This window comes from Myxine glutinosa, chromosome 1, assembly GCF_964187855.1.
Source record: "Myxine glutinosa chromosome 1, kmMyxGlut1.1, whole genome shotgun sequence".
NCBI classification, from domain to species: domain Eukaryota; kingdom Metazoa; phylum Chordata; class Myxini; order Myxiniformes; family Myxinidae; genus Myxine; species Myxine glutinosa.
In genome coordinates this window covers 92,160,506-92,172,419 of record NC_136261.1, presented here as the reverse complement: position 1 = coordinate 92,172,419, position 11,914 = coordinate 92,160,506, and the positions used below count along the sequence as shown (strand labels likewise).

At 45.1% G+C, this 11,914-nt stretch overlaps 1 protein-coding gene across 1 annotated transcript; it reads right to left on the bottom strand.

The window, feature by feature from the left end:
• Positions 1–8,795: 8,795 nt before the first annotated feature.
• LOC137426211 (uncharacterized) lies at positions 8,796–10,485 on the bottom strand. The gene has a single exon (XM_068114895.2). It carries the CDS (start codon positions 10,483–10,485, stop codon positions 9,118–9,120), a length of 1,368 nt encoding a protein of 455 aa, XP_067970996.2. The 3' UTR covers positions 8,796–9,117.
• Between the last annotated feature and the right edge of the window lie 1,429 nt (positions 10,486–11,914).

Genomic DNA, 11,914 nt, shown 5'->3' with positions numbered 1-11,914 from the left:
AAGAAGGCTGACTTTGTGATCTGTTTAGTGTATTTGTCGAAGGAAAGGGTTTGGTCAAAGATGACGCCAAGATTCCGGATGTGAGGGGAGGTGGATACTGGGATACCGTCGATGTTGAGGGCAAAGTTATGGGTGGATTTTGTGAGCGTTTTTGGGCCAATGATGATTATTTCAGATTTATCACAGTTAAGCTTGAGGAAGTTGATTTGAAGCCAGGATTTTATTTCAGTGATGCAGTTTGTCAGGATAGAGTGGGTGTCGGTGGAGACGGACTTGGTGGAGATGAAAAGCTGGATGTCATCGGCGAAGCAGTGGAATTGGAGACCATGACGGCGGATTAAGTGACCGAGCGGGGACAGGTAAAGGATGAAGAGGAGGGGGCCAAGAACTGAACCTTGGGGGACACCTTGGGGGAGGGGAGCAGTGGGGGATTTGCAGTTATTGATGGAGATGAACTGGCATCTGTCAGAGAGGTATGATTTAATCCAAGAGAGGGCAGTGCCGGTGACGTTAAAGGTGGATTCAAGTCGGGTGAGGAGGATAGTGTGATCGATGGTGTCAAAGGCAGCGCTGAGGTCGAGGAGGACGAGAATGTTGAGGTTGCCAGCGTCAGAGGAGAGGAGAAGGTCGTTGGTGATTTTGAGGAGAGCAGTTTCAGTACTGTGGTTGGAGCGGAATCCGGATTGGAATGTTTCATACAAGTTATTGGCAGAGAGATGATGTTTGAGTTGAGTGGCTACAGCGCGTTCCAAAACTTTTGACAGAAAGGGTAGGTTGGAGATGGGTCTGAAGTTGTTTAGGGTGTCAGGGTTTAGACCAGGTTTTTTTAGAATGGGGGTAACAGCAGCAATTTTGAGGGAAGGTGGGACGATGCCTGTAGACAGGGAGGAGTTTATTGTTGCAATGATAAGTGGAGAGAGAGCAGGGAGGGAGGCTTTGACAAAGCTGGAGGGGATGGGGTCAAGAGTGCAGGTGGCAGTTTTCATTCCTATGAGGAGTTCAGAGAGGTCAGTAGGAGAGATTGGGGAGAACCGAGACAGGGGATGGCAGGACAAGGGGGGGCAGGTGGTTGGAGGGGGAGCGGGTGCGGCGGTGGTCAAGCTGTTGTAGATGTTGTCAATTTTGCGTTGGAAGAAAGAGAGGAAGGAGATGCAGTTGTCTACTGTGAATGACTGGGTGGTGGTGTTCAGGGGGCGGAGGAGTTTGTTTATTGTCGAGAAGAGTGCTTTTGGGTTTCCGGAGCCAGAGTGGATAATTTGAGAGTAGTAGGCAGAGCGGGCGCGGGAGAGGGCATCTTTGTAGTGTTGTATGTGGTCCTTGTAGGCTTGGGAGTGAACTGTGAGACCCGTTTTATTGCGGAGTCTTTCAAGTTGGCGAGCACGAGTTTTCATCAGGTGGAGTTCAGGGGTAAACCAGGGAGCAGAATGGGTGAAAGAAACTGTTTTGGTTTTTACAGGCGCAAGCTGGTCAAGGCAGGAGGAGAGAGTGTGGTTGTAGTAGTCAGTGAGGTCGGAAGGGGTGTGGAGGTCAATGAAGGGAGAAGTGGACATTTTTTCAGAGAGGGTGGATGAGAATGAGGTAGGTGAAAGAGCGTTTAGCTTACGGAAGTTGATTGTGCGATAATGCCTTGGTGTTGGGGCGGGGATGTTGATGGTCAGAGTGATGGCTAAGTGGTCAGAGAGGGTGAGGTCGGAGCCATAGAGATGGTGCAAATTTAATCCAGTGGAGCAGACAAGGTCCAAAATGTGACCACGGATATGGGTAGGAAAGTCGACATGTTGAGTGAGGTTAAAGCAGGTGAGTAAATCAGTGAAGTCAGTGGTTATTGTGGAGTCAGTGGAGTCCATGTGGATATTGAAATCACCAAGGAGGAGGATTGAGGGGGAGAGGGAACATAGCTGGGTCAGAAAGTAGGAGAAGTCAGACAGGAATGATGGGTGTGGTTTGGGAGGGCGGTAGACGACAGCCATGACTGACTGCGTGTGACCAGAGAGTTTTAAAGCCAGGTGTTCAAATGATGGAGCAGATGAGATGGAGATGAGGTTTGTCTTGATGTCTTGACGGTGGATAACGGCAATTCCACCACCTCGGCCCTCCGAGCGTGGTTTATTGACGTAGGAATATCCATTGGGTGTGGTGAGGTTGAGTGTGTAGTAGTCCAGAGGTTGTTGCCAGGTTTCGGTGAGACAGAGAAAGTCCAGTTTGTTATCCAGGATGTATTCGTTCAGGATGAGGCATTTATTGTTGAGGGACCGGGTGTTGAACAGGGTGAGCTTGATGTTGTTTTGAACAGCAGGGATGAATTCAGGTGATTTAGCCAGGGTTCGTAGGCAAGAGGTGCGATCGTGTGGGTTGCTGTGACCAGGTGCGCTGGGACAAAGAGTGAGAGTGCGCTGAGCCGACCAGAGGACGGGGATGGAGTGACCTGATTGCAAATAAACAAACTTGCGACCGGAGCCACGGTGAATGTACCTGGGTCGTCGGAGGAGTCCATTTGATTTGATGGCAGAGATGCATGATGGGGTGGAGCGGGTATTGAGCAGAAGAAGCCTTGCGGCGGAGTACTTCAGAGCCATGCCAGGCAGGAGCGAAGGGACGAGTACGAGGCCAAGGTCGAGGAGGCAAAGCGGCAAACGCAGCGGCAAACGCAGCGGCAAACGACTGCAGCCGCTAATCAAGACCACAGCGGCAAACAAGGCCACAAGGCCACCAAGACCACAAGGCCACCGGCAAACAAGGCCACGGCCACAAACAACGGGAGCGGGCCTTTCGATTCCGTATTCCGTACCATCAAAAGCAGATTCCGTTATCCAGCCGGAGAACACGCGGCACGTGCGGGTGTGAAAAGGCAGGACAGGTGTGAGATGTCAGGTCAGAAAAGTAGAAGCAGACCCTGTACATCCATCCAGTCGTAGAAGCGGCGAATATGCAACGCCAGCGTCCTCTCGCAACCGAACCCGGAACCAGGTACATGAGGTTGGTCTTGATGTCTTGACGGTGGATAACGGCAATTCCACCACCTCGGCCCTCCGAGCGTGGTTTATTGACGTAGGTTCATTGTCATGTTGCAGGGTCCACCTTCGGTTGAGCTTCAACTTTCCGACAGATTGCCTCACATTATCCTCTGGTACAAGGCCCTGATGCAGCAAAGCTGCCCCAAACCATAATATTTCCACCACCATGCTTTACAGTTGGTATCAGGTTCTTGTGGTCAAATGCTGTCTTTGGTTTTCCCCAAACATGTCTTCTGGTACTGTGGCCAAATAGCTCTACCTTTGACTCATCTGTCCAGAGCACATTGTTGCAGAAGTGCTGGTCTTTGCCTAGGTGTTCATTGGCAAACTTTAGTTTTGCCTTGATGTTCTTTCTGGACAGCAAAGGTTTCCTCCTGGCACACCTCCCATGTAGATCAAACTTGTGTAGCCTCTTTCTAATGGTAGACTCGTGCACTTTGACATCAACAGTGGCAAGAGCTACCTGTCGGTCCCGTGATGACATTCTGGGGTTCTTCGAGACTTCTTTCAGCATCTTGCGGTCTGCTCTCGGGCTGAACTTGCTGGGGCGGCCTGGCCTGGACAGGTTGGCAGTTGTTTGGAATCTTCTCCACTTGTAGATGATCTTCCGGACAGTCAAATGATTGATTTCAAATTGTTTGGAGATCTTTTTAAATGCCTTCCCAGACTCGTAGGCATCTGTAACCTTCTTTCTGAAGGCCTCAGAGAGCTCTTTTGATTTAGGCATGGTGATGCCGCACACTTCAACAACAAAGAGCAAACCAAACTAAATGTCTGAGGTTTACATAAGACAGGTTCCTCCAACATCCTCTCCAACGATGTTCTCATAATTTGCACCTGAGCTGGTGCACCTGATTCTAATTTTAGGTATTTGAAGTAGTGATAAATGTTGGGGTGTTACTTTTTCCACATGCGAAATTTGCATTTATGTTTATTTAAATTATACAATGGACTACGAAATGTAAATGTTTCATGATTTTTGTTATATTATATCACCTTTATCTATCAGTATTGTTGAAATGAAGATCAAATAGCTGTAAGTTGAAATATGTTGAAAAAGTCAAAATCCCTGAGCGTTTACATGGGGTGTGCTTAATTTTTCACGTGACTGTACAGCGAACAAGAATGTGCAGAATCTAGAGGAGGGACCAGTTTCCATGTGTACTGGATGTCGCCATATGCAATATCTTCATGGGAGAACAACAAATATGCCTGATGCTCGTGCTCATCCACTTGCAAACAAAAGACCCACACTGTGACAAACTGACCTAGAACAGTGCTGGCCAGAAGGGGAGACAGTGAAACTTTTTACAGCATAGTCCATAGGGCAAAGCCATCTGGAACAGTGTTTGTCCGTCTGTATGTATGTTCCGTCAAACGTATACCAATAAAAGCTGAGGATCTGGTCACATGACAGGGTGATGTGATTCAGAGACACAAAGCAAGCGTCCAAACAGCGGTTTATTCCTGGATGTGACATACAGGAAAAAGCCCTCAGGGCGCCCAACCGGTGGCGGAGCCCGGAAAAAGGATATGACATCACAGTATGTTACAGATCTCAAGTAAAATGTGCTTTAGCATTTCAAATGTTTTCTCTAGTGCATTAATCTTCTTGCTGTCGAGACTTGAATGTCCCTTCTGTGTTTCATTCCTCATCATCAAGATCACAGCCCCGACAAGGCCATGCAGCTGTGGCTCTTCATCACATCAGCCTTTGAAGTAGCGAGTATTTAAATCGGGTTCCACAAGCAGGAGGCAGAATAAATTGCTTCATGCTTTGCTCGGCGATCTGTTATTTCGTCTCATGCGCACGATATTATTTTATTATTATTGGATGCTGTCACTGTGTTACGAATAGATTGTACTTTTGAACCTATTTTGAAGTGGTTAATCTTCGACAATCCCCACGTTTAATATGACAGAAGAAAATCCGTGAGCCATGCGTGGAGATTTCCATGGATACCATCAGAGGAGAGTTTGCTGAGCAGGGCGGGGTACCAGACCGTATCGAAGACAAGAGTTATGTCAAGGGAGACGGCTCTGATTTCCTGTTTGGCATTGAGGACCTCCATCCATTGAGACAGCAGATGCAGCATGTCCAGAGAACAGTGGCCGGGTCTGAATCCATCTATCTATAATTCCACTAATCTCTGTGTGTGTGTTTGTATGTTTGTATGTATGTTTGTATGTTTGTATGTTTGTATGCGACCGCTGTTTCTCGACAACTACCGGTCCGATATACTTGAAACTTGCCAGGTATATTGCTGGGGACCCGAGGATGTGCCTTTTCAAGGTTTGAAATTAATCGGACAAGTAGTTACCGAGCTATGGCGATTTAGCCGTTTGCCGTTCGCTTTGGCGTTGCGAATGGACCAAACCATTTCATGTAAATAGAGGGGGGGGGGGTTCTGTGGTCGTTGCGAATGGACCAAACCATTTCATGTAAATAGAGGGGGGGGGATTGTCACCGTACTCGCAAGCCGTTCGCCGTTCGCTTTGGCGTTGCGAATTAACCAAACCATTTCATGGACCAAACCATTTCATGTAAATAGAGGGGGGGGGGATTGTCACCGTACTCGCACCCACGTACCCACGTACCCACGTACGGGCATTGCACCCACGTATGGGCATGCCCTAGTATTGATGATCAGAGATCAAACCATTGGAGAAGAGGAAGGATTTAATGTCAGAAGCGATGATGGATTCCATGACCTTGCTGATGATTGGGAGCAGACCGATTGGTCTGTAGTTGCAAGGATCTGTTTTGGGAATATTTTTTTGGGGAATAATTATTACTGCTTGGTCTGGTCAGTGGCTACATCGACTTGAATCTCAAGCTTTTGGGGAGGGGATGGCGGAGGGGTTTGTTCCCCTCCTCTCTTCTTTGGACGTCTGTGTTCAAAGGATTTCCTCCATTAATAATGCATTACCATAGTTTTTTTTTTTTTTTTTTTTTTAAATACAGAGTCGAGGCTCGTGAAAGAGCTAACATTTATCAAACAAACAAATCAAACAAACCAGCAAACAAAGTATATAAAAAGGGGAGTGGTCGACAAGATGGGGAGAGAAGGGGAGGAAGCATACAAACACAACATTTGAGAGCAGGGACATTGGGAGATGTGTGGGAGGGAGAGGGCCTGGGGGGAGGCAGGATAGGTATAAAACGCAAGGACACCAAGGACTTCCAGGAAAGAAGTCAAAAGTCACCTCAAAAAAGTGGATTTGGGGTGAAATTAGCGGGGGTAGAAAAGATCAAGGTTTTGGATTGGGGAAGATAAGAGATGGTGGTGAACAGCCGTTTTAAAGACCTGGAGGGAGGAGTGGGATTGAAGAGAGTGAGGGAGTTTGTTCCAGAGGCGGGAGAAAAGAGGAATGAAGGAGTGAAGGTGAGCAGAGAGTCTTGATTTTGGCAGTTTAACCATAAGAGGGTTGCAGGCAGATCTTGTGCGACCTGTAGGAATATTTGGGGGACAGAGCCCAGAGAGAGCTGGGGGAGCAAGGCCGGAGAGGAGTCGGTAGAAGACGGAAAGACCACCAACCTGCCTGCGGTGCGTAAGTGAAAGGCCCTCGGAGATAGCGTCATCGCGGGAGATTCCAATGATTCTGAACGCTTTGGTTTCAACAGCGTGAAGGCGAGCTCGGTGTGAGGCAGGAGCACCAGCCAAGAGGGGAGAGCAGTACTCCATTGAGCTGCGGATGAAAGCCTTGTATGTGGTGAGGAGCTCAGGTGTGCCAAGGAAGGACTTCGCACGACGGAGTATGCCCAGTCGGCGACTGGCTTTGGAGGCCAGCTTGGAAATGTGGTTTTCCCAGGAAAGATCATGGCAGATAGTGAGACCCAAAAGCTTGAGTGACAGAACTTCTTGGAGAGGATTATTCAGAAAGTAGATGGGAGGGTAAGTTCACCTCATGTGATAGCAACATGTGGTAGCATGTGAGAAACGTGTGGTAGCATCCAGCTGTGTGGCCTTCCACATTTGGACCTGTGTAACCGAGCTGCTTGGCAGCAATCAGTGATGGCATGAAGTGCAGTCATGTCAAGATAGTAAATGTTATGCAACGTTTTCAACTGGTTTGGTGAACAACTCTTGGTTTGTCAGGATCACTTACGGAGATATGGACAACTCCAAACTCTGCACTGACTGATAATTGATCATAATGTGCCATTACATATTCACAATAACACAGACAGTGCATTTGTGCTTTGAGGACCTCTCTTTATTGAGAAACCCTTCACAAATTCAAGTTTCATGAAAAACATAGGCAGGAGTCTTCTTCTGTTAAACAATTTTACAACAAGGGTGTTCTCCCCATATCACACATGGCAATGAAACATGGACCACAGCAAAGATCGAGTAAAAATTAATGTTCAAACTTCCATGGAAAGATGCCATCTGAGCATAACCAAAAAGGGACAAGAAAAACAACAAAATCAGAAAGAAAACAAAATTCCTAAACACTCATCACAATCAAAAAACTCAAATGGAACTTGGCTGGATACATGGCAAGGATAGAGACAATAATTGCAAAATGACAACCTGAGGAAGGCCTTGAAAGCATGATGAGATCAAAGATCAGATTGAGAGATTAAGTTCTGTTACCATTTGAGTTTTTGGCATCAATTTTTCGACAATTCTCTATTATGAGAACAAGCGTGACTCGGCGAGCTCCGCGCGCCTCACCACATGTCGTTTCAGAGGGGTAGGCATCTTTGACCATTTCGGTGTATTTTGGGTTTCATGGTGTTTTGAGTCTTCAGGGCCATTTGGGTCTTCAGGGTCTTTTGGATCCTCTGGGCCTTTAAGGGTATTTTGGGTCTTTGGTGTCTTCAGAGGCTTTTGGGTCTTAAGGGTCTTCGGTGTCTTTTGGGTCTTCAGGGGCTTCAGGGGCTTTTGGGTCTTACGGTTATTTTGGTTCTTCTTAGTCTTTAGGTTTTTTTGGGTCTTCTGGGTATTTTTGCGTCTTCAGGGTCTTTTGGGGCTTCGGGGTCTTTTGGGGCTTCGGGTATTCAGGGTCTTTGGGTATACAGGGTCTTTTTGAGCCTCAGGGCCTTGAAGGGTATTTTGGGTCTTTGGGGTCTTTAGGGTCTGAAGGGTCTTGGGGGAATTAAAGGGTCATCAAAGGTCTGAGGGGTTTCAGCAGTTTTAACGCAATTAAGAGGGTTAATTAAAAGGGTGGTAATTTTATTTGAAGAATAAGAAGACGTTTTCGTCGCATATAAACATACATGCATACATACATACATAGCGAACCATATACGTTTGCTCTATTATAATAAATAGATATGGAGAACGAGATTACTAAATTTTACATTTTTTTTTAAAGCTGTCATTTTCTTTAAACATAGTTTGCGGATGCGGATAGGCTTAGCATTTTGAGATTTTTCGTGCCTTCTGACACCAGTTTGCAGTCATTGTTGTGGACATTCTGGTGACAGCCGACCTCATCAAGGTGGCTCCCGGGGTACCGGCTGGTTGTCAAGGGTTAAAGATGGTACTCTGAGAAGTTGTGTTTACAAGATACATGCCCAAACCTGTATGCTTTCACAATAGCTTTCTCCTTACTGGTTCACTGAATAACTTGCCAACTGCTGCGGATCGCTTACTCCAGCATGGGTTGCACTGTGGAAGTTCAAGATCCGTTTAGAAATGAAATCCTTGTCACAAATAGAACATTTGTAAGGATGCTCTCTTCGGTTGTTATTTCCATAGGCGAGTACTAGGAGGTGGGAGGAAGTTCTCCCAGAACTCAAAATCTCCACCTTCTTTTTCGGATCAGAAACGTAATTCTCATTGTTTTGTTCCAAACGCTCCTTTTAGAATCCTCAGTGAACAACTGACAGCCTTGACCTGCAGCTTCTTTGTCAATATATTCTCCAGAATGCTTTTTAAGTACTCAGTTTGGGTTTTCTTGATCATCTGGATTCCCTGTTGCTCTGACTATCACTGGTACAATTTCAGGTTTCTTCAATTTCTAAATCCTCTTAACCTCATTATTCATATTGAGGTATTTCAGATTTCAGCTCTCTTGTATGGATCTTCATATGTGTTTTCAAATGGACTTTTTGAGAGAAACCTTCATCACATATCGACCATTTGTGAGGTCACTGTCCTGTGTGGGTCCTCAGATGCCTTTTCAAACTGCCGCTATGAGAGAAACCTTTATCACATATTGAGCATATGTAAGGTCGCTCTCCTGTATGGATCCTCAAATGTGATTTCAAATCGCTGTTTTGCGAGAAACCTTTGTCACATATCGAGCATTTGGGAGGACGCTCTCCTGTGTGGATCCTCATATGTAATTTCAAATCGCTGCTATGAGAGAAAGTTTTATCACAAATCAAACATTTGTGAGGATGCTCTCCTATATGGATCCTCACATGTATTTTCAAATTGCCACCATGAGAGAAACCTTTATCACATATCGAGCATTTGTAAGGCCGCTCTCCTGTATGGACCCTCATGTGCAATTTCAAATTGCCTTTATGAGAGAAATTTTTCTCACATGTCGAGCACTTGTACGGTTGCTCTCCTGTGTGGATCCTCATATGCAATTTCAAATCGCTGATTTGAGAGAAACCTTTGTCACATATCGAGCATTTGTGAGGACGCTCTCCTGTGTGGATCCTCATATGTAATTTCAATTTCCTGTTTTGAGAGAAACCTTTATCACATATCGAGCATTTGTAAGGACGCTCTCCTGTGTGGATCCTCATATGCAATTTCAAATCGCTGTTTTGAGAGAAACCTTTGTCACATATCGAGCATTTGTGAGGACGCTCTCCTGTGTGGATCCTCATATGTAATTTCAATTTCCTGTTTTGAGAGAAACCTTTATCACATATCGAGCATTTGTAAGGACGCTCTCCTGTATGGATCCTCATATGTGATTTCAAATTGCCACCACGAGAGAAACCTTTATCACATATCGAGCATTTGTAAGGTCGCTCTCCTGTATGGACCCTCATGTGCAATTTCAAATTGCCTTTATGAGAGAAATTTTTCTCACATGTCGAGCACTTGTAAGGTTGCTCTCCTGTGTGGATCCTCATATGCAATTTCAAATTGCCACCACGAGAGAAACCTTTATCACATATCGAGCATTTGTAAGGTTGCTCTCCTGTATGGACCCTCATGTGCAATTTCAAATTGCCACCACGAGAGAAATCTTTCTCACATATCGAGCATTTGTAACATCGCCCTCCTGTATGGACCCTCATGTGCAATTTCAAATTGCCTTTATGAGAGAAATCTTTCTCACATGACGAGCATTTGTAAGGACGGTCTCCTGTATGGATCCTCATATGTAATTTCAAAGCAGCTTTTCGAGAGAAACCTTTATCACATATCGACCATTTGTGTGGACACTCTCCTGTATGGATCTTCATATGTAATTTCGAATTGCTTTTTGTCAAGAAACCTTTATCACAGACAGAGCACTTGTGGGGGTGTTTTCCAGTGTGGATCCTCATGTGTATTTTGCTTTCACTCGAAGCAAAATCCATTCTGCACACATTACACTTATAACGTATTCGCCTTTCTTGAACCTTTTTGTTTTTGTTTAATTTCATATTAATCTTGGTGCTGCGAGGCCCAGACATGCCCTTGTATTTTATGGAAAGCAAGTCTTGATCCCGTGATTGTTTCTTCAAAAAAGGATTCTTCTTCACTGTCAAGCAGTGACTGGACCTTCTTTGTCCCATATTCGTTTTGAATTGTTCTACAGAAACAAAGAACACTCATAAGAGATTTTTTTTTTTTGACAAAATCGAAATGCAAAACATTTAACACATTTCCGAAAATTATATATTTTCTCAACACAAAAGATTGGATGTTAATTTATTACGTTTCCACTCACCAGTTGCAAAACAGGAAGCACTTCCGTTTGTCATGTGAATATCATCTGAACCTTCCTTTGCAGAAGCACATTTTGAATCTTTTGTGACAGATGAATCCTTGTTGTGTTGTCTGCCTTCCACATTTACAGGATAGACATCACCTGTGTACAAATCAGCATCAGTCTTTTGAGGGGAAATGAGATTGAGAACCATCTTGAGAGTTCATAGAACATGTTACATCATGGAATCCCTGAATGGAATTTAAATATAATAATGAAGTTAAACATTGATGAAAAGAAAAATTCCAGATGTTAAGCACCATTGAAGCAGTCTTCTACATCACCCTTATTCACCATCCTTTTCAACAAGTCCAGGTACTGCTAAACTGGAGGTTAGTGGAAGTAACAAGAAGGCAATTTGTGTTCACCAGTGTTTAAGTATTTAATTCAATTTAAATGAACTAAACATTGTAAAATTCATCCAAAAAAATTCTGGAATTTACTGGCGTAACAAATTCTCAAAATTTCCTTTAACAAAGCTTGGACCAAGTGTGTGTCTATCCTCGGGAGATCCAGGAAATAATATATCTCTACTCTCAAGACTGAACTCTCAATCCTGTCTCCCTCATCCAAGTCCTGGTGGCTTCAGGCCAAATGTATTTGTGGTGTTTGTTCCCCTTCCATCCCCTCTATTGTCTCAAACGGCTGCACACCTGCCACTGCACATGAAAAAGATGAAAGCCTCAACTCTATGTTTGCCGAAATATATTGTGTCACAAACCAACCTCTCTCTATAACCACCTCAACCAGTTGTACCCAGCTGCTCCTGGATTCTGTGTCCTTCCCTCCCGACAATGTGGAGTGGTTTCTTTCAAACCTCGACTCTGATTCCACAACTGAACCAGAGGGCATTATCCCACGGGCCCCAAAATCCTGCTCTGCTGAGCGATCACACCCTCTCTCTGTTCTCTTCACCCTCTCTTTTGCTCCATGTCATCTGCCATCTGCTTGGAAATCAGACAACATTACCGCTTTCCACAAAAAGGTGCAAAAACATATTCCTG

Coding starts and splice junctions, on each gene's coding strand:
- LOC137426211 (XM_068114895.2), bottom strand. CDS start 10,485: ATGAGGATCCACACTGGAAAACACCCCCACAAGTGCTCTGTCTGTGAT.